The sequence below is a fragment of the Rhinichthys klamathensis genome, unplaced genomic scaffold (assembly GCF_029890125.1).
Source record: "Rhinichthys klamathensis goyatoka isolate OS25496 unplaced genomic scaffold, OSU_Roscu_1.1 h1tg000111l_1, whole genome shotgun sequence".
NCBI classification, from domain to species: Eukaryota; Metazoa; Chordata; class Actinopteri; order Cypriniformes; family Leuciscidae; genus Rhinichthys; species Rhinichthys klamathensis.
In genome coordinates this window covers 12909784-12928606 of record NW_026606649.1, presented here as the reverse complement: position 1 = coordinate 12928606, position 18823 = coordinate 12909784, and the positions used below count along the sequence as shown (strand labels likewise).

At 40.1% G+C, this 18823-nt stretch overlaps 1 protein-coding gene across 1 annotated transcript; it reads right to left on the bottom strand.

Annotated features, from left to right (window-relative positions):
* Positions 1-1553: 1553 nt before the first annotated feature.
* On the bottom strand, positions 1554-9530 carry LOC130087782 (XK-related protein 8-like). The gene is made up of 3 exons (XM_056254259.1): positions 9040-9530; positions 7544-7737; positions 1554-2296 (listed from the first exon to the last, which is right to left on the bottom strand). Exons 1-3 carry the CDS (start codon positions 9462-9464, stop codon positions 1554-1556), a joined length of 1362 nt encoding a protein of 453 aa, XP_056110234.1. The 5' UTR covers positions 9465-9530.
* Between the last annotated feature and the right edge of the window lie 9293 nt (positions 9531-18823).

The window sequence follows — 18823 nt, the reverse complement described above, 5'->3', positions numbered from 1 at the left end:
TCTGTGTGTTTCTTTTCCTGTACATATTTATATTGTGCCTTTTAAATATAATCACCATTCAGTAAATGTATTATCTTAAAGGGAATTACTGAGATATGACAAACATATGCAATATGACAAACATATGTTTGTATTGTTTGTTTTGGTGAAGTGTTAACTTTGATTCAAAGGCCTATGCCGTTAGCCGTCATTTTCTTTAAGTTTGGTACTTTTGATGTGCGCCAACTTCACCTCTGCATAAATAAGTTTCCTCCATAACCCAGCCAATCAGATGCTGTTATTCTTTCACTTGAATCTCAAAAAATGCTCTTCTGGTGCTTTTTTTCTTCTTCTATGTCCTACTTTGTTTCCTGCATTTTTCAGGAAAAACAAAACAATGATCTAGTCCCTGTATACTGTCTATTATCTACACCTAATTGAAGATATGTGACTATCATGAGATTTAGGGATTTGTTACTATAATGCATAGACAATCAAGGGATGTAGTAGCTCTATTAGCTAGAGAACAAGTGCTCGATCTAGCCCTGGAATTACGCTTGAGCTTTTAGGTTAGTTGGAGAACCTCTGGCATATTCAAACTAATACTGGTTGAAGAAGCAAATATCTGTACCTACACTGTTTATGGTTCTGTGTAAGTGAAGTTCATTAAATACTTTGTGGCTGGCCTACCTGTTTATCTCCGACTCAAAATGTCTTTAGCATACTTTTAAAAAGAGTACTTATTACAGAAATAATTTACTTTGAAAGAACAATATAATGTGTTTGGACGCTTAATTGCATGTTAGTTGCAAGTAAATGTTTTATTGTTTAAATGTGTATTAAATGCAGTTATCTGAGCTTTAGGGTGCTTTTTGACCCACTTACTAAAGTACATGTATGTCAATTCTTAATTATTGTTTTTGAAATAAGGATGAAAAGCACTATCAAATGTACTTTTAAAATATATTACCTTTAAATGTATTAATGTGTAACACTCAAAATTATAATTTAGTTTACATGTTCTTTAGTATGTTAGTCAACACCTAAAAATAAGTAATTTAAAGCATGACAAACACAAATATTAAAGCATTTTTGAAAAGTAAATGTGTATAATGTTAGTCATGAAAGTGTAGTAAAGTGGACTTTTATTTTTTCAATATCTGTAAGTACAGTTTTTTATGTATTTAAAGTACTCTAGAAGTGCACATTCAGTACAACTAAACTGCACTTTTACACAAGGGATATGTTTCAAGAATGATCTAGTTTACATCCACAGTATCTGCGAAAAGAAAAATAAATAGTACATTGCTTGAATTGGTAGAGTTGGATTGAACAGAACTAATAGAATACTTTATTCCAAGGTAGAAATAATTTAATGTTTCAAGGACTTTTTCCTCTTCGCAATGTTTGTTTTTCTGCACTCTTCTATATAAAGCCACCAAAACAGACAAATGAAAATTTCTTAAATTAACATTGTCAGTATGTTGTTTAACTTTGCTCTTCAATAGTCATCCAGAATTATTAAGTTGGTATATTGACATTGCATCAGTTATTATATATAATTATATATAGAACTAGTAGTAGAAATTAGCAGCCATGTTCATCCCCCTCTTCAGAACACCAGTGACAGGTTCAGGTTGAGCAAGAGCCCCATCTTTAGGTTGAACAGGAGCTCTATTTTCAGATTCCATATTCATGCGATAATATCTTATATTGTGTCTATTCTTCTGATGTTTACTGGGCTTAACTATTTTCTGCTCATCACAGTTAGGATGGAACCATGTGTAGTATATAATTTTCACAAGAATTCCAACAAGGTACAAACCTAGTAGTGTCGGGATCACTATGTAAGGATTTAAGGAGCTCCAACAGCCTGTATACTCAAACACCTTCCAGCACCAGAAGCCCAGCAGCATCATTGTGTCCAACCCCATGACACCATTATAGAGAACAGTCTTTATTTTCATGCTTCCTGTTGATACGTTAAACCAGCTGAAGTACCAGATGAGTCCAACACAAGCTCTGAAGAGACATTCCCAGCCAGGACTTTCCATGTGATCTGTTTTTTGGCTCCAGACCCCTAAAACCAGCAGCATCCACAAAGACAGGAAGTGGGCTATGATGTAGCATGGCAATACACTGCAAAAGAGTGCCAGAGCGGTTACACGGGGAATGATCAGCAACAAGTTCCACAGAAAGTAGACGCCAGTGGGGATCCAGCTCATCTTGCGTTTTTCTTGAAGAAAGGAACGCATGCTGCGGTGGTACAAGGCTACGGTAAAGGCTATTGCAGCAGCTGATGAGAGGATTTTTAAACCTGAAATGAAAAAAAAAAAAAAACATTGCATATTAATATCATACAAGCAATAGTGTTCTTCTGAATATATGAGTGAGATGCATATAATCAGCTGATGCTGAGACTCTGAGAAACACACATTGGCACTGCCATGTCTGGAATTAACAGTTTTTTATTCACATATCAGCGCAGACATAGAGCACATCAAATATGGTAAACATGCTTGACACACAAGAACCAATAAGTAGTGATGGTGAAATGAAGTTTTGTGAAGCACTGAGGCTTTCCCCTAGCCTGGAGACAACCAGACCATTCTCCGTTGTAACTGAGTTATGGTCTGGCAAAGCGTCATAGACAAATCATTTCCAGAGGGGCGTCACCAACGGACGTCGTGGATAGACCTAAAACCAATCAGAGCGATGAAGGAGATGACGTATGCAGAGCGGTGGAGAAACATCTCCGAGTGTTGTTCTTTGCTCGGTTTTTAACAAAAAGGTAACGTTCAAATCGCTTAAAACAGACGCGATAGCTGATTCGAACGAGTGATGTTCGACAGCGGCATCCATCTTTGTAATGTAGGCTACAAAATCTGCTTCAAAATCCCAGCGCTGTCGTCATCGTGTAAAGCCCGCCCCAACGTTTCTGATTGGTGCCTCGATTTCGACGGATTGGAAATGGGTTTGAATGAGCTCTTTGCCAGACCAGAGCCCGTCTAACGGAGAGCCTTGGCACTTCCTATTAGCCCCATTGTGTATCATATTGGTTGCAGTTCCATTAGAATTCCACTGGAGGTGATCGCGGACGAGTGCAGAATGAATGGGAGTCTATGGAGCTAAACGGCTAAATGTATCTCTTTCTCCTGGTTGTCGTTGAATCAACATAGATTTTATTGTTGATTCTGCAAGTTCAATATAGATTATAGGCCAAAAGTCGAATGAACGAGTACTTATGTCCTTTCGATTTCTTACAGGTTAGGCCCTTGTTGGCCGGAACACGCTAGCATTCTGCTATTATGTGACGTCATCACATTTTTGAACGGATTTTTAGAACAGATAAGTGAACTTAAAAATGCCATTTTCAGCTGAGTGTATTATCTTAGCCCTCCCTTTTGAATGCAACTTTCAAATTACTTGACAAAAAATTACATCCTAAGAAAAGGGGATTTCTGGGGGTGAAACCCCATAGACTCCCATTCATTCTGCACTCGCCTGCGAGCGCCCCCGCATGGACAGAGACGTGTTACTGCAGCCAGTCCAGAAACCGGAAGTAACCAGCAGTGCCAATTCTCTTCAATTGGCTTTACAGCTGCACTACTTCCTGAACTTCAGCCAGCTCCTTTGTTTCCTGTCTGCCATTATTGGACAAACTGATTAATCCAGGTGTGCCTGGCCTCAGTAACAATAATCAGGCACACCTGGATTAATCCGTTTGTCCAATAATGGCAGACAGTAAACAAAGGAGCTGGCTGAAGTTCAGGAAGTAGTGAAGCTGTGCATAAAGCCTATTAGACATTCTCTGGCCAGACTAACTTTCAGAGCAAATCTAAATTAGCCTGAAGTTGTCTGGGTTTTCCCAGGCTAGCTTTCCCCTCAAATGTATCGTAAATTGGTTCATTAGCCTACTCGAAGCTTTTCAACACGGTGCACACACTAACGACATCTTGTGGTGGAAAAGCTACCTTTCACAATTTTTTTATTTATTGTTTTATGTTATAAATCACTTTGTGCTTCTCGTAGTGGATCAGGCACCTGTGAGAAGGCGGATATCACGGGATTCACGCCCGTGCACCGTATTGCTAATAAACTGGATGTAATTTAAGTTTTGTTGCTTTTATATGAAAAGAAATATAATGAACAAGACACCCAAAGTACTTATTTAATTCCATTTTAAATAGGTGTAAGACTGGAAAACTGGTTGGAGAAACTGTCTTGACCACATGGTCTATTGAAACAAAGGAACTTGCTGAAAATTAACATTTGACCTCCCCCTCACACAGTCTCACCTGATTTACATTTCCTCTCTCTCTCAGTCAGTAACACTAAAAAACGCACACAAGTATATACATGGTTTAATGTGAATGATTATTGTGTTTAGTATCATTTTAAAGGTCTCAGGGTGGCTGGTTCAGATGTCTCATTCCAAATAAGTAAAACAAAAGGTAATAAGGTTTTTTAGAAGTTTAGAGAAACTGGCACACAAAGAAAGGTGGACAAATGGCCTTTCTCCCCTACCCCCAAAATAAGGTGTAACCTGAATGCAAATTACCATTGAAAAGAAGTTCTGGCTATTTAATGGAATGCAGCAAGGAATCGTGGCTTTTTCTGTATTTCAGATAGCCCGTGAGGATTAGCTCATGTAGTTCTTAAATGTTGGGTTTGCATCTATTTCTCTAATCCTAAAACATTTGATGATTTGCATTGATTATCTTTCAATTGATTATGGAATTGTTATAATACATTTACCTGACATAATAAATTGTAATATTTGATTATTCTAACAGACTTTGACTTTATTTTCATTGGAGTTAAAAGGAATAGTCAAACATTAACGTATATTTAAAAATGCACAGATATCATTGAAAAACACTTTCATTTTATGGAGTCAGATGAAACGAGTTAATACATAAGATAGAATGTATTGCATTTAATTAAAAATCCCTTTGCCATGGAAAAGACGGAACACTGCGTGATACCTTCACCTCTAATCGATGCTGCCATTGGATCGAATTAGACGGACATACATAGGCCTACGTGTTTATCAATCTTTTTTTCTTTAATACAGACGTGTTTTTATTTAAAATAATAATAATAATAATTTCATCACATAGATCGCACTGTCAGAGAGTTTGGGAATATCCACACATAATTTATACACATAAAACATGATATCAGAGTTTTAAAATCAAACATTTTAAAAGAGAACAATACATCACGGTTATTTAAACCAATGAGCATTAAGCTGTGTCGTCAGCAAGTCGTTTCCCATCGTGCTTTTGATCAGCGCAGACAGTTGGGCCCTGTCCCAAATGGCGCACTTCATGCGGACTTTCGGTCTCGTGGACTTAAATTGCGCGTGCTCGCCGAGTCTACGAGTCCATAGGCCGTCCCATTTAGCACTCTGAAGTGTGCTCAGCAGCGCCCCCTTTGTACCCTTGAAGCGGTCTTCCGCGAAGCCCGCATAGATGCAGGCTCCACGCACTTTAACTACCCAGGAATCCTTGCGAAAGGCCAATCAGACAACGGATGGGAGGAGATTTGTTAACATGTCTGAGAAGAAAATATTTAAGTGTAATTATCATTACGGTTTTTATGACAAGTTTATACAAACATTATGATCATCAACCAGTGGTTGATGTCTCAAACATAGGCTAATAATAGCGAGCTGAATAATACGATCGCATTATGATTAATTAAATAAATAGAACAGAATGTCAGGGCTTTACTGAGTCATATGTAAACACAACAACAATAGGCAGCATATTTCCCGAACCTGTAGCTCCTGTCCATAACAACAATCAGACCGTCTTCCTGTTTCCGGCGTGACGATCAAGTCTGTCCCAAAAATACCTCTCAATGCGCCCTCGCGGACTCGCGCTAAGGGCCCTATAGGTCTGCACTACATGACGTCACCGAAGTGTGGACTCTGAGGAAGTCCACAAGTCCGGAGTGTGCCATTTGGGACAGGGCCTTGGTGGAGAGCAACTGCGCGCGACTGCAGAATCCGACAGGTGAGGAGAGTTTATTGACATACGTCGGCATCAGAGCCGTTGAAAAACAGAGTTGCGACACTCCCATAGACCGCCATAGGAACTTTGGAATGCGGAAGTAACGCGTGTCGTGGAGCAGCCAATAGTTCCAAACACTGATAGTCCCAGCATTGAGCCAGGTGCGCGCACGGCGGAGAGGGAGAGAGCGAGAGACTTTGCGTGTGTGCGCATCATGACACAGAGACTTAGGCACCGAAATCAGCCACCGAAATTTTCGTTCTTATTCGGTCTGGTTACTACCGTTTACGTTGGAACCGGTTCCCTGTTGGCACCGTGTTTCGGTACCCAGTCTTTCCCTTGGCAAGCCACCTTGCCACCCCTGGGGTTGAAACATTTCACCCTGCGGGCTGGACACCCCAGTGTTTTCCATATGCAGCCCCCCTCGGGTCATATGTGTATTCTGTAAGTATTCTGCTTCCCAGTGTACCTTGGTATTCTTTCGTCCGTGCAAGTCTCACGACAGGGAGCTTCGACTTACGTAGGGCACTGGAAGACAGCCGAGTGGCGTGATTAGACTGGGAACCCCATTCGTCGTCACGACATATCTCGTAGTGACTACAAAAAGGAACGTCTCGGTTACGGACGTTACGTTTCCCTGCCACTTTCGCAGTACCGCTGGAACAGCATGAGTTCAGTCTCGGCTCCTCAGCAAGTAACATTACTGCATGTTGCCAGCATACTTCCTTATATACCCACGAGGCGGGGTGGAGTTACGCTATACAAAATCCATAGACCCATGGCATTTCTTTGCCATTGGCTTGTTTTGTAATCCTCGAAGTTGATAGGCTTTCTAAGTGAAACCCCATTAGTCGTCACGACGTAACGTCTCCGTCCCCCACTCAGGGAACGAGGGTTACATCCGTAACCAAGACGATGTTGCTGCAAGAGGGTGGGGAATGTATTTTGATTAAAGACTATGAGTGAATTAAAAATATTAATAACAATAATAATAATTTGCATGGATAAATCGTTTATAATAAATACGCCAATATTCTATAAAAAAATATGATTTGTCAAATTTGATTTCATGGCTTTCAGTGTGTAACGGCCACCGTGTGTTAAATAGTGTTTATGATATGAATGTTTATATGCCTTTAAGATGACTTCTTCTATGGCGTACGTTATTGTATGCGCGCTGTTCTGATGTGAGCGCGCACGCAGAGTGAGAGTGAGAATGCTCGCGAAAGGAGGAAGATGACCGCTCTATCGCTGACTGCTGTTTTACTATCTGTTTACTTCTACTTTGATTTGTGACGTGATTTCAGAGTCTTTTTCTTTTCCCTGTTAACTTTCGCTCTTTGTCATGTATGTGAAGAGTGTGTTTAACTGAAAGGAAACTATAAAAGACTCGTGGGACAACCAGTGTTCGTTTGCACTGTTTTTCCTAATCTTCATCTGGGCAGACTTCAAACTCTGACGGACGTTACAAGTGGTTCAGAGATACATAAGAACTATAATCTGAAAGAAACAAAGATTTAAAGTGTTCTAGATTTAATACAGACCTGTAATAAGCTCCAGCTCTCCTCTCTGTAAGTTTCTACACATCATAAGTATGAGTTGTGGGGCACTTTCAGAAAATGCCTCAAAGAGACGAAGCATCTGAAGGTCCTGGTTCAGCAATACAGCCACACCCTCTGTGAATCTATTTGTTTTGTTACGAAAAAGTATTGTGGAAATCTCTATCACCCCAGCATACCTGTGAACACAAGGTACATGCATACTCAAGCAACACTTAATACACCAAAACTTTACAATAGCCAACAGAAGCCACAATTTGGATTTTGTTCTACCTTATGAAGTACTTGTTTTATTTAAATGTGTAAACGCGTTGACTCCAGACCAAATCAATTGATCTCAATAAGGATTAAGAAATAGCTCTGATTAATTTTGATTTAATGGTCACCCAAAAATGACTTTCTGTCATCATTTACTCACCCTCATGCTGTTCTTCGAAACACAAATGATGATTTTTCTTATGACACCAGAACAAACCTCACTGATTATTGCGGAAACTGAAACGTGTTTGCGAGAACAAAACTCTGTTTGCCATATTTTATGTGCTCTATGTTTGTTGATCAGTGTTTAAATGGGAATAAAAGCCTAAACTAAAGCTGTATATCATATAAAGGGTGAGTAAATTATGAGAGTTTGGGTGAACTATTTTAGGGGTTCATAAATTTATAGATAAAGTGTGCTTTAGTTGTACTGAATGTTCACTTTTAATTACAAGTACTTCAAATCTTAAAAGAATATAAAAATAAATAAATAAAATGGTATATAATATATGAAATAAAATGCCACTCTTAAGTAAAGCTAATACATTTTCATGACTGTTTACCGCACTTTAACTTAAGTACACTTTTTGTAATAATGTCTTGTAATAAGAATAAGAGTGCACATTGTAATAATGTCATGATAAAAGTTTTACTAATTATGTTTTAAAAATGTTGTGTTGTGCTTTAAATAAGCACACTTTTTTGATGTTGACTAACGTGTAAAGAACATGTTATAATTGTAACTGTAGTGTGTTATTTAGTATTTGATTTAAAGTTAATATATTTGAAATATTGCTAAATTGAAACAATATCATTACAAATGTGTAATTACAAATATATTAAAATACATGACATTTAAGTCAATAGAAATTACATTAAAGTATACTGTAATTTACCATAAACGCTTGTCAGTACATTCAGCAGTACACTTCAACCATATTTAATAAAAACAAAATAATTATGAAATTACATACAAAGCTGTATTTAAGTCCTATTAAGTGGGTCAAAAAACAAACAATTTGCATTTAAAAATTAAACTATTATGCATTTTCATGTAATTGCAATTAACATGCAGCGAATCATCTAAAAACATTACATTCAGTTTTATTTATATTCTTTTATAGTATATTATTTCCATAAAAAGTACTCTTTTTAAAAGTATGCTAAAGTGTAGGCTAATTTTTTTCTATTCGAGGAAAATTTAAAACAAATCTGTCACAGACCTGAGGTAGACTCCAAGCTGAAGGAAGTGGAGTGGTTTGATCAGTTTATGCCCGTTAGCAAATTTCTCAACCTTAGTCACAAGCTTAAACTTAGTCTCCTCCACCTTAGTCTCAAGCTTAGTCTCCTCCACCTTAGTCTCAAGCTTAGTCTCCTCCACCTTAGTCTCAAGCTTAATCTCCTCCACCTTAGTCTTAAGCTTAGTCTTCAGGAAATCTGAGTACCAGACCCAGCTAAACACCTGTAACAATACTGAAGAGCCCAGCAGCAGAAAGATCATCACCGCCATATACACATATGCCCCTTCCTGATAAAATAACACAACAGTCCAAATGTCCAGCGCTATATCCAGCAGGAAAAGAAAAAATCCCACTAATGTAAACAGGTATTCCAATAAAGAGTACTTGAAAGGGAAGCTTTCCTCCATGATTGATCCAGTGTGAAACCTTTACAGCATGACAAAGTAAATACAACTACCTCCTTTATGTGGATATATATACTGCTAAAAATAACTGAAAGAGAAAGTAAACTTTACATCCAGACATAAACTCCTCCCATGTCATGTTTTTGAATGATTATTCATATGTGAGATAGTGAGGGAAGTCACTTAAGAATGTGACCAGACTCGCACAAAATTGGTGGGAAATCCCAAATAGTTGCTATAATCCTCCAAATTAAAGGGGTGGTTGATTATGATTTCACTTTTCTAACTTTAGTTAGTGTGTAATGTTGCTGTTTGAGTATAAACAACATCTGCAAAGTTACCATGCTCAAAGTTCAAAGCAAAGGGTGCTATTTTCTTTTAAGGAAATTGCTTTTAATGACAACAAACGGCTTGTAGGGACTACACAAGCTTCCTCCCGGGTTAGTGACATCACTAACCCTAAAATTTACAAATACCTCGCCCCCAGGACACGATTTATAGATTATCAAGACAGAATATGCTAATCAATGACTATAACTACACATAAGCTACATAAATTCATCAACTAACCATTCAGAAATGTTGTTTACATGTTGTCACTTCTTCTTGAGTCTCTCCATCTTTATAACTCCGGATTAAACTAACATTTTAACATGGTATATAAAAATATATGCGGGGTGTTTTGAGTTAAAACTTCACATACACACTCTGGGGACATCAGCAATTTATTTTACATCTTGTGAAAAGGGCATTATAGCACCCCTTTAAAGTAAAGAGGACAAGACAACCTTTAATTGCCCAAATGGCTGTACTAACGAAGCTATAATACCTTTTTTTCTTTTCTTTTTCTTAAAAAAATACCACTATATTGGAATATTTATTATAATTTATATCCACAATGCACGGTTTCTTTGGGTGGTCATTAGGGGTTACTATGCAAAATTAAGTGTTCTGAGTGGTTTACAGTCAGGGCTAGGAACTGATTCCATGTAATCTGGATTACACAATCAGATTCCAAAATCCATTTGATCACTGGATTTACAGGAATCATTTCACTTTTAAGAAGTGTTTCCTCAACATTGCAACATCAGCTCCCACTGTAAAAAGTGAACATGTGCAGTTGTTGCGTCAAGGAGGCATTGTATACCTGATTCTACAAATTATATGTTCTAATGTTGTTGTAACATACTTCAATCAGTTTTATGTAACATAAAACAAGGGAATGCTGTTTTACCTTAACTGAGTTACATTGACTCAACATACAATTTTTAATGAAGCTCAGGATGGACATTTGACACATGCGCACCAGCTCCTTGCTGATCGTCGAATTTTGCTTCAATGAGAAATTGTGATTTTGGGTTATTTACAAATTATGTTGCATCAAAGTAAAAATCGCACTTGACAGCTCTACTCTTTAGCACAATGGTAACCACAACATTTAATGAACACTTAACAGAAACAGAACTTAACAGAAACTCCTAAATGCTCATCATAACTGAACATTAACATAAACTACCAACATCTTTCACTTTCCTGAAAAACACTTAAACGCTAAATTTACTCTACTAATGCAGTCCCATGCAAAGCATGCTGGGTATACGAGCGTATGGGACGCTCAAGGGGTTCAGAATTAATGCAGTCAAGATGGTGGTGTGTAGTTTCCGGTAAAAGAAACACCCGATGGAATCCCAGTTTAACTTATTTATTCAAGGGAAGTTGGTATATGTTACTTCACAAATGTGTGGTCTGTAATAAACAAAATAGAAACAAAGAAAAACAATTGTAATTATATCAGTAAATGATATAAACATTCAGGTATTAAATAATATATAAATGAACATACATGGGTTAACTGCGTGCTGATTATAAATAAAATAAAGTAAACAATGACACGCATATTGCACGATCGTTGCATATGCTCAATATTAGAGCAGCGGTAAACATACAACATGTCATCAAATTCGACATTTTCAAACAATATTGAACAAACAAATACTGATCTGTAACTAGGAAGAGACTATAATATCTTATAACCTAATATAATGACAATCATTTTTGAGCTCAAAGTCTAATACGAAAAACGGTTCGGTTTCACTTTGTGACGCAGTTTAAATTGCATTCATTTTACGAGCAAATCTCGACATTCAGAAAAATAATATTAACGCCAAAGGGAAAAATATATATGAAAACTCACGCGTAATCATTTACGCACTGAGAAAGAACATATATATCGCTGAATAACAGGCCAGCCGGCCTAATTTGTAACTCAGCTGCCGATTTTGCATGTCTACACCTGGCTGAGCGCTGTATAATACCAGTCACTCAGGGGGCGTGGTTAGGGCTTTCTCACACAGCCGCCCCCAAATGTGTGTAAGGACATTTGAAACAGTGAGGAACCCTGACTAATTGGTAGGCTCAATAGAGTCATCATCAGAGAGTTTAGGGAGTGGGACTATACGGGATACAGGTCTCACATATGTGCGATTGTGTACCTTAACTTCAACTGTTCTGATACGGCCATCAAGTCCAGGAAAAGTATTAGTCACTTTTCCTACTGGCCAACATGCTCGTGGAAGTTGTGGGTCCACTATCAGTACCACCTGGTCTAGACCAATTTCTCCTCCATCCTTTCCCCACTTCTGTCTTTCTTGCAGATTCGGAAGATAGTAATGGATGAATCTAGACCAGAAATGGTCAGCAAGTACTTGACTATGTTTCCATCTTCTGGTTCCCAAAAGATTACTTGAATCATAGAGTACTTGTGGGAGTGAAGAATCGTGGCGGCCCATTAGGAGAATGCTAGGCGTAACCGGGTCCAAATCCGACACGTCTGAGGACACGTATCCCAAAGGCTTGGCATTTAGGATACCCTCTACCTCAATAAGCACGGTACGCAGTACTGTTTCAGTCACTGTTTGATCCTTCAGTACAACCTTTAGGGCTTGCTTTACTGACTTAATTTCCCGTTCCCAAGCTCCCCCGAAATGAGGGGCACTCGGGGGATTAAATCTGAATGAAATCTGTTGTTCTGCAAGTTGTTCCCTTAGTTGAGGCACCATGGCGTCATATGCTGATCTCATTTCTTTGTTTCCTCCAACAAAGTTGGTACCGTTGTCGGAAAGGAGCTCGAATGGTTTCCCTCTCCGAGATATGAATCTGCGGAGAGACATCAGAAAGGCATCTGTGTCAAGGCCCTCTAAGAGATCAAGATGGAGACAACGGGTGGTCAGACATTTGAAAACTATTCCCCATCTTTTCTCTGTTCGTCGGCCGATCTTCACTGCGAATGGACCAAAGCAGTCCATTCCAGTGGAATAGAATGGGGGTTTGTATAGACGTAGACGTGCTGGTGGGAGGTCAGCCATCTTGGGTATACTAGGCTTGGCACGCCATTTCCGGCAGTCCATACACATGTATTGATGCTTCTTGATAGCTTCCCTTCCTCTCAGAATCCAGTATCGTCTTCTCAGTTCGGCAAAGACTCTTTCTGGCCCAGGATGTAAAAGGGAGGCATCATAGTCCTTGATTAGAAGCTTGGTTAGGTTATGTTGCGGATCAAGCACAACGGGATGTATTGCATCCAATTCTATATGATTAGCATGTCTGAGTCTCCCTCCAACCCTGATAAGTCCACTGGCTTTATCATACTCAGGTGATAAGGATGCTAATCTGCTGTTGGATGGTAATGGTCGCTCAGATGCGAGAGCCTTGAAATCCTCAGGAAATGAATCTTTCTGAGCCTGTTGTAGAAGGAGCTTCTCTGCTGATATGTAACCCTCTGAATCATCTGTTGAATGAGTGAAAGATGTAGCCGCCCCATGAAGGGATGTCACTGTAGATTTGAGCAATTCAGTCCAAGTACTAAATTGGTTGACATCAGGAAGGGGAACATCTGAACTAATGCACGCATGCAGGCAAATTGCTGATTTTTTCAACTCTGCCTCTGATTCAGGTTCCTCTGATGGTAAAGTGGGCCAACATGACTCTGGCTGATGCAGGAAATGTGGACCATTAATCCAACGGCAAGGTGGGGCTAAAGCCTTCAACGACTGGCCTCGTGTTATAACATCAGCAGGGTTGTTCGCTGAATCAACATACCTCCAAGAATTAATATCGGTGAGTGACTGAATCTCGGCCACTCGTGTTCCCACGAAGACTTTGTATCTGCATGATTCAGATTTAAGCCATTGGAGGACAGTGGATGAGTCTGACCAGAGAATGACATTATTGATGTCCACAGTTAGTTCTGCTTGAAGGATATTAGCCACCTGCGCTCCGGTAAGTGCCGCACTCAGTTCTAGCCGAGGGATCGTCATTTGCTTCCGAGGTGCCACTCGAGAACGGGCTAACACAAATGAGACATATACATGTCCTTCATTGGTTTCTGTGCGCATGTATGCCACTGAGCCATAAGCCCTCTCAGATGTGTCGCAGAATATATGTAAATCCCGATTGAGGATTGCCCCATGGCCCTCAAATGGAGTGTAACACCGTGGGATTGCGATCTGATTCAAACTTTGGAGCTCTTGTTGCCAGTCTTGCCATCTGGTCAACAGACTATCAGATGTGATTGTGTCATCCCACCCAAGATTGGTCTTCCACAAATCCTGGACCAACACTTTGGCTCGGGTAGTAAACGGAATTAGATAACCCAGTGGATCATATTGAGATGCCAAAACTCTGTATACATTACGCAGAGTGGGTTCAAGGCATCCAGATTGGCTGGGTTTGTAACTGAACGAGTCTTTGAGGCAGTTCCACAGTAGCCCGAGTGTACCTTCCAGGAGGTCAGTGCTCTTCTGTGATAGCCAGAGTTCACTATTCTGTGATCTTACTTCAGAAGGAAGATGCTGGATAACTTCGGGTCTGTTGCTGGCCCATTGATGGAGCTCAAACCCACCGGTGAGCAAGAGTTGCCGTAGGTCGTCTACTAATGCTCTAGCTTTAGCAACAGTTTGAAGGCTATGGAGACAGTTGTCTACATAGAAAGAGTCTTTGACCGTTTTCACCTGAGCTAGGTCCACTTGTGGGTGGTTCTGAACAATTTCCTGGAGTGCATATATGGCACAGCACGGGCTGCACGTTGTGCCAAATGGTAAAACTTGCCATTCGTAGACCCTAGGCTGTTCTGTCCTCTGCATGTCTCTCCACAGAAAACGCACTACAGGTTTATCACTTGGCAAGAGGCGAACCTGGTGGAACATGCCCTTTACATCTCCGCTGATGGCTACAGGGTATTCACGAAACCTCAGCAAGACACCAAGTAGAGACGGACCGAGAACGGGCCCAGGCAAGAGGATGTCATTTAAAGATTGGCCTTGGTATGAATACGAACAGTTAAAAACAATTCTGTCTTTGTTGTTATGCGTCACCATATGGTGAGGAATGTACCACGACTCCGGGGATTGCTCAGCTTCTTCCATTGATATCTCTGCCACATAGCCAGCTTCTTGAAGTTTCCTCATTTCAGAACAGTAAGACTCAGTTCGCTTAGGGTCTTTAGATCAGGTAATGTATAAGTGCGGTCTGTGCCAGTTTGTAGAATGCCTCGGCTGAAACAGTACTCAACGAACCCATCGCGATATGATGGTGGCATCTTGCTTAACAAGCGATCGACGTGGGAACCACAGCGCAGCTCATATCCGTTTGGGCCCTCCAACGTTCTAAGCATCCCTACTAATGTTTGGATAGATAGGGAAAAAGAATCAAAAGCCTCTGCATCACCAAACTTGACTAATGGTGCATTCAGTATGGCACCTAATTCGGACTGGACCAGTTGACGTGGTTGCCCATATTTGTCCTGCAGCGCCTGTAAGGAGGTTGTGTATGGCCTGGGGTCGTGCATGTATGCTTTGGCCAACTGAAGAGCACTGGGGAGTTTTAAGTGACTTAAAAGGACCTGGTATTTGTAATGTTCACTTAAATGCTGTTGGTTATTCATTACATTGTCTAAGGCCATTTTCAGTAGTGCAAAGTCACTTTCCCGGCCAGTGTCGAAGTATGGGATAGCTGGCTTTGGGACACCATAAGCTGAGGCAGCTAACATTTCCAGACCAGATGGTTGGGCTGGGGAAGGGTACAATACTGCTCGACTATGATAAGCGTCAGGTGGGGGAACAGGGTGCGATAATGCTGTCAAATGAGGGCTAGGATTCATGGCTTGATAAGTCTGAGTATGTAAGGGAGCCCCTAATGTTACAGGAACTGTAGGTGGAACTATAGGCAGGACACTGACAGAGGGTGTCTGACTATAAGTGACAGAGGTATCTGAGTAATGGTGCGGCCTGGCCACCGCAGCCGGGTTAAACGTTAGGGGAACATCATTATCTGGCCTAAACATTAAAGTGGGCTGTGCTGCAACTAACGAAGCAGATGACCTTATAACCATGTTGGGTTGGGTTACTTCAGCAGCTGAGGTGACAGAACCGAATGGGGGTTCAGCTACTGAAGCAGTAATGTGTACAGCGGGTGAGTCAGGGTGAGGCATAACTGATGACGCAGTGGTAAAATTAACAGGGCAAGGGGTAGAATGACGAGGCATTAATTCAACTGATGACTTAAAATCATTGGTAACAGCGACTATGTGTTGTTTGCTTACCTCTGACAATGGGTCAACAACATGGCTGAACTGTGAATCAGAAACATTAACCTCTTGAGATTCCTGTTTAATAAGTCCACAAACATATTTAGCAACCTCAAGCTCATTTCGTACCTTTTTAAGGCGCCGTCGGGTCTCTACCTGCTTAGCTAGCAACTCTCTAGCCTTAGTGGCTTGTTCCTGTCTATACTGCGCTTCTCTAGCCTGAGCATCAAGTCTCTCACACTCTTTATCTACAATGGCATCCTCTTCAAACTGCTGTTGAAGTTCTTCCAAGTCCAGAGTCTTTAGCCTTTCCTCCAACATTGCAGCGTGAAGATCGGAGAGTCCATGTTTGGGAGATCTGCGTTGTGCTTGGCGACTGGATCTGGATGAAGTACTGGAAACCGTACCAGAAGAAATGGATCTAGACGGATGTCTTGATGACCTGGATGGTCTCTGTGAAGACGAATCAGCAGGAAGTGGGTCCGGGTGCAGGTTAGGCGGGAGCTGGACATCATAATCGGCCAGATGAGCAGGAAGGTGTCTCTCTCTTGGAGGGCGAGGTCGGACGACGGGCTCAGTTGCACTGGGATTTTCAGAATCCATCTTGAGGCAATCCGGCTCGAAGGACCATATGCGAGCGTATGGGACGCTCAAGGGGTTCAGAATTAATGCAGTCAAGATGGTGGTGTGTAGTTTCCGGTAAAACAAACACCCGATGGAATCCCAGTTTAACTTATTTATTCAAGGGAAGTTGGTATATGTTACTTCACAAATGTGTGGTCTGTAATAAACAAAATAGAAACAAAGAAAAACAATTGTAATTATATCAGTAAATGATATAAACATTCAGGTATTAAATAATATATAAATGAACATACATGGGTTAACTGCGTGCTGATTATAAATAAAATAAAGTAAACAATGACACGCATATTGCACGATCGTTGCATATGCTCAATATTAGAGCAGCGGTAAACATACAACATGTCATCAAATTTTGAAGAGACATTTTGAAACAATATTGAACAAACAAATACTGATCTGTAACTAGGAAGAGACTATAATATCTTATAACCTAATATAATGACAATCATTTTTGAGCTCAAAGTCTAATACGAAAAACGGTTCGGTTTCACTTTGTGACGCAGTTTAAATTGCATTCATTTTACGAGCAAATCTCGACATTCAGAACAATAATAATAACGCCAAAGGGAAAAATATATATGAAAACTCACCCGTAATCATTTACGCACTGAGAAAGAACATATATATCGCTGAATAACAGGCCAGCCGGCCTAATTTGTAACTCAGCTGCCAATTTTGCATGTCTACACCTGGCTGAGCGCTGTATAATACCAGTCACTCAGGGGGCTTTCTCACACTGGGAACTACAGACTCACTGCCCAGGGCTGTGTTTCCCAAAAGCATTGTGAGCTAAGTTGATCGTAGAGACCATTGGTGGCAAAGGCTCTACCAAAACGATCTGCTTAGACTTGCGATGCTTTTGGGAAACAGATGGACTATGTTACTAACTACAATGTTTTTTCATGTTACATGTTATTTGGAATCATTAACGGAATACATTTAGTAAGTAATCTAGCAAGCTCTTTTTTTTTACAGTGCATTGCTGAGTGTATTTGGTGGTTTAGGAGTGTGTTTCTAGGATATTTTCAGTGGTTTGCAGTGCAGTGCAGTCCACTCCCCTCCCAGGTGTCTATGACTTGATACTCTTAAAGTATAAACATGCAGTGAACATTCAGTATAAATCTGTGTTATTTTTCGATCATCCATCCGGTGAAATCATCATCTCCTCAATAAGCTGCACAATTTGTGGTCTCATTCAATTACAAACAAGTTATGCAACAATGTTTAATACTTAAGGTTTAATGTTTTGTTCAAATGTCTAACCTTAAGTTGAACAACAGTAGTAATGCTTGCCTCAGCAAATACCACTAGCAATACAATTCAAGTCAATTTATAAAGCGCTTTTTACAATGTAGATTGTTTCAAAGCAGCTTTACAGTGATAACAGGAAAATAATGCAACAAAGTTTGTAAAAGGTGTTGTGGCAAATTCTCGATCTTTGGTTCAATTCTTCAAAGTCTGGTTCAGGTCTCAGAAGAAATCTTTCAGAGTCGAAGTTTCAGGTCTCAGAAGAATAACTTTATTGAGCAGTTCAACAAAGTGAGATGACGGCCACTCATCTGATCTTTCATGGGCCAGTGCTCTAGTCTTATACCTTTTTCTTATCTTTAGTATTCAATTAGCGTTTGTATTAGTATCTTTTTACACCATGGGCATCTGTATTAGTATCTTTTCACATAATGGGCATCTGTATTAGTTTTTCTTTTCACACAATGGACCTCTTGCTTTTAGCAGTCGTTTACTCAATGGACATCTTGTTTCAGTATCTTTTTCTTGGTGGTACATCGTTACATTGTATACAATATGTTTCTCTTCCAGTGCCTCCCAACACCTGCATCTGTGCTACAAGTCTTTTGGGTACTTTTCCACTCTCTTGTCCATGTCCTTATGTGCCCTATCCTCACATGCCCTGTGACCTAGTTTTTCTGCTTGGCATTACAGCATTCAGACCTGGTTTTCTCTAGCATTACAGCATTTTATATTCAGACCCATGTATGAGACATGTATGAGACAAATGAAATTCCCCAACACATCCCCCCTTTGGGACTTTCTCTAGTCCCACCTTCAAACCGTTCTTACCCAGGGTGTGTGCTCATGAACAGATCTCTCTCTGCATTACCTTTCAAACATGGCC